General features: G+C 27.9%; 1 protein-coding gene across 1 annotated transcript in view; it reads right to left on the reverse strand.

Moving 5' to 3' along the window:
* LOC108752388 (neprilysin-21-like) overlaps positions 1 to 373 on the reverse strand; it is a 9,473-nt gene that overhangs the window by 2,467 nt on the left and 6,633 nt on the right. The window contains exons 11-12 of the mRNA XM_018493190.1: positions 212 to 317; positions 64 to 122 (exon numbers count right to left, since the gene is read on the reverse strand). Of these exons, the coding sequence (XP_018348692.1) occupies positions 64 to 122; positions 212 to 317 (165 nt within the window). The remainder of the gene's footprint in view (positions 1 to 63; positions 123 to 211; positions 318 to 373) is intronic.

Genomic DNA, 373 nt, shown 5'->3' on the forward strand with positions numbered 1-373 from the left:
TTTTTTAATAATGTATGTATGTTAATCATTTTTTTAATAACAAAGAATTAAATTGTTACATACTTATATGATTAAGTTGGAAGGTGTGAAATGCGTTTACATCAGTAGGATCAGTTGCCCAACTGATCATCCATAATAAAGCAAAGCATGTATAAAAAGAAAACCTTAGTACTATTTTTACAGAAAATACATTTCAAAATTTTTTACTTACTATGACTCGTTGAATATATTTTCGTCGTGCAGGATTGTCCACGTGTTGTTCAATTGCACTTGAACAATTTGTACCATATTTGCTAAGTATCTTGTTTCCGATAGATCTATCTAAACATTAATGAATAGATGTTATGCAAACTACGTACAAATAATGCTATTA

This window comes from Trachymyrmex septentrionalis, unplaced genomic scaffold, assembly GCF_001594115.1.
Source record: "Trachymyrmex septentrionalis isolate Tsep2-gDNA-1 unplaced genomic scaffold, Tsep1.0 scaffold60, whole genome shotgun sequence".
NCBI classification, from domain to species: Eukaryota; Metazoa; Arthropoda; class Insecta; order Hymenoptera; family Formicidae; genus Trachymyrmex; species Trachymyrmex septentrionalis.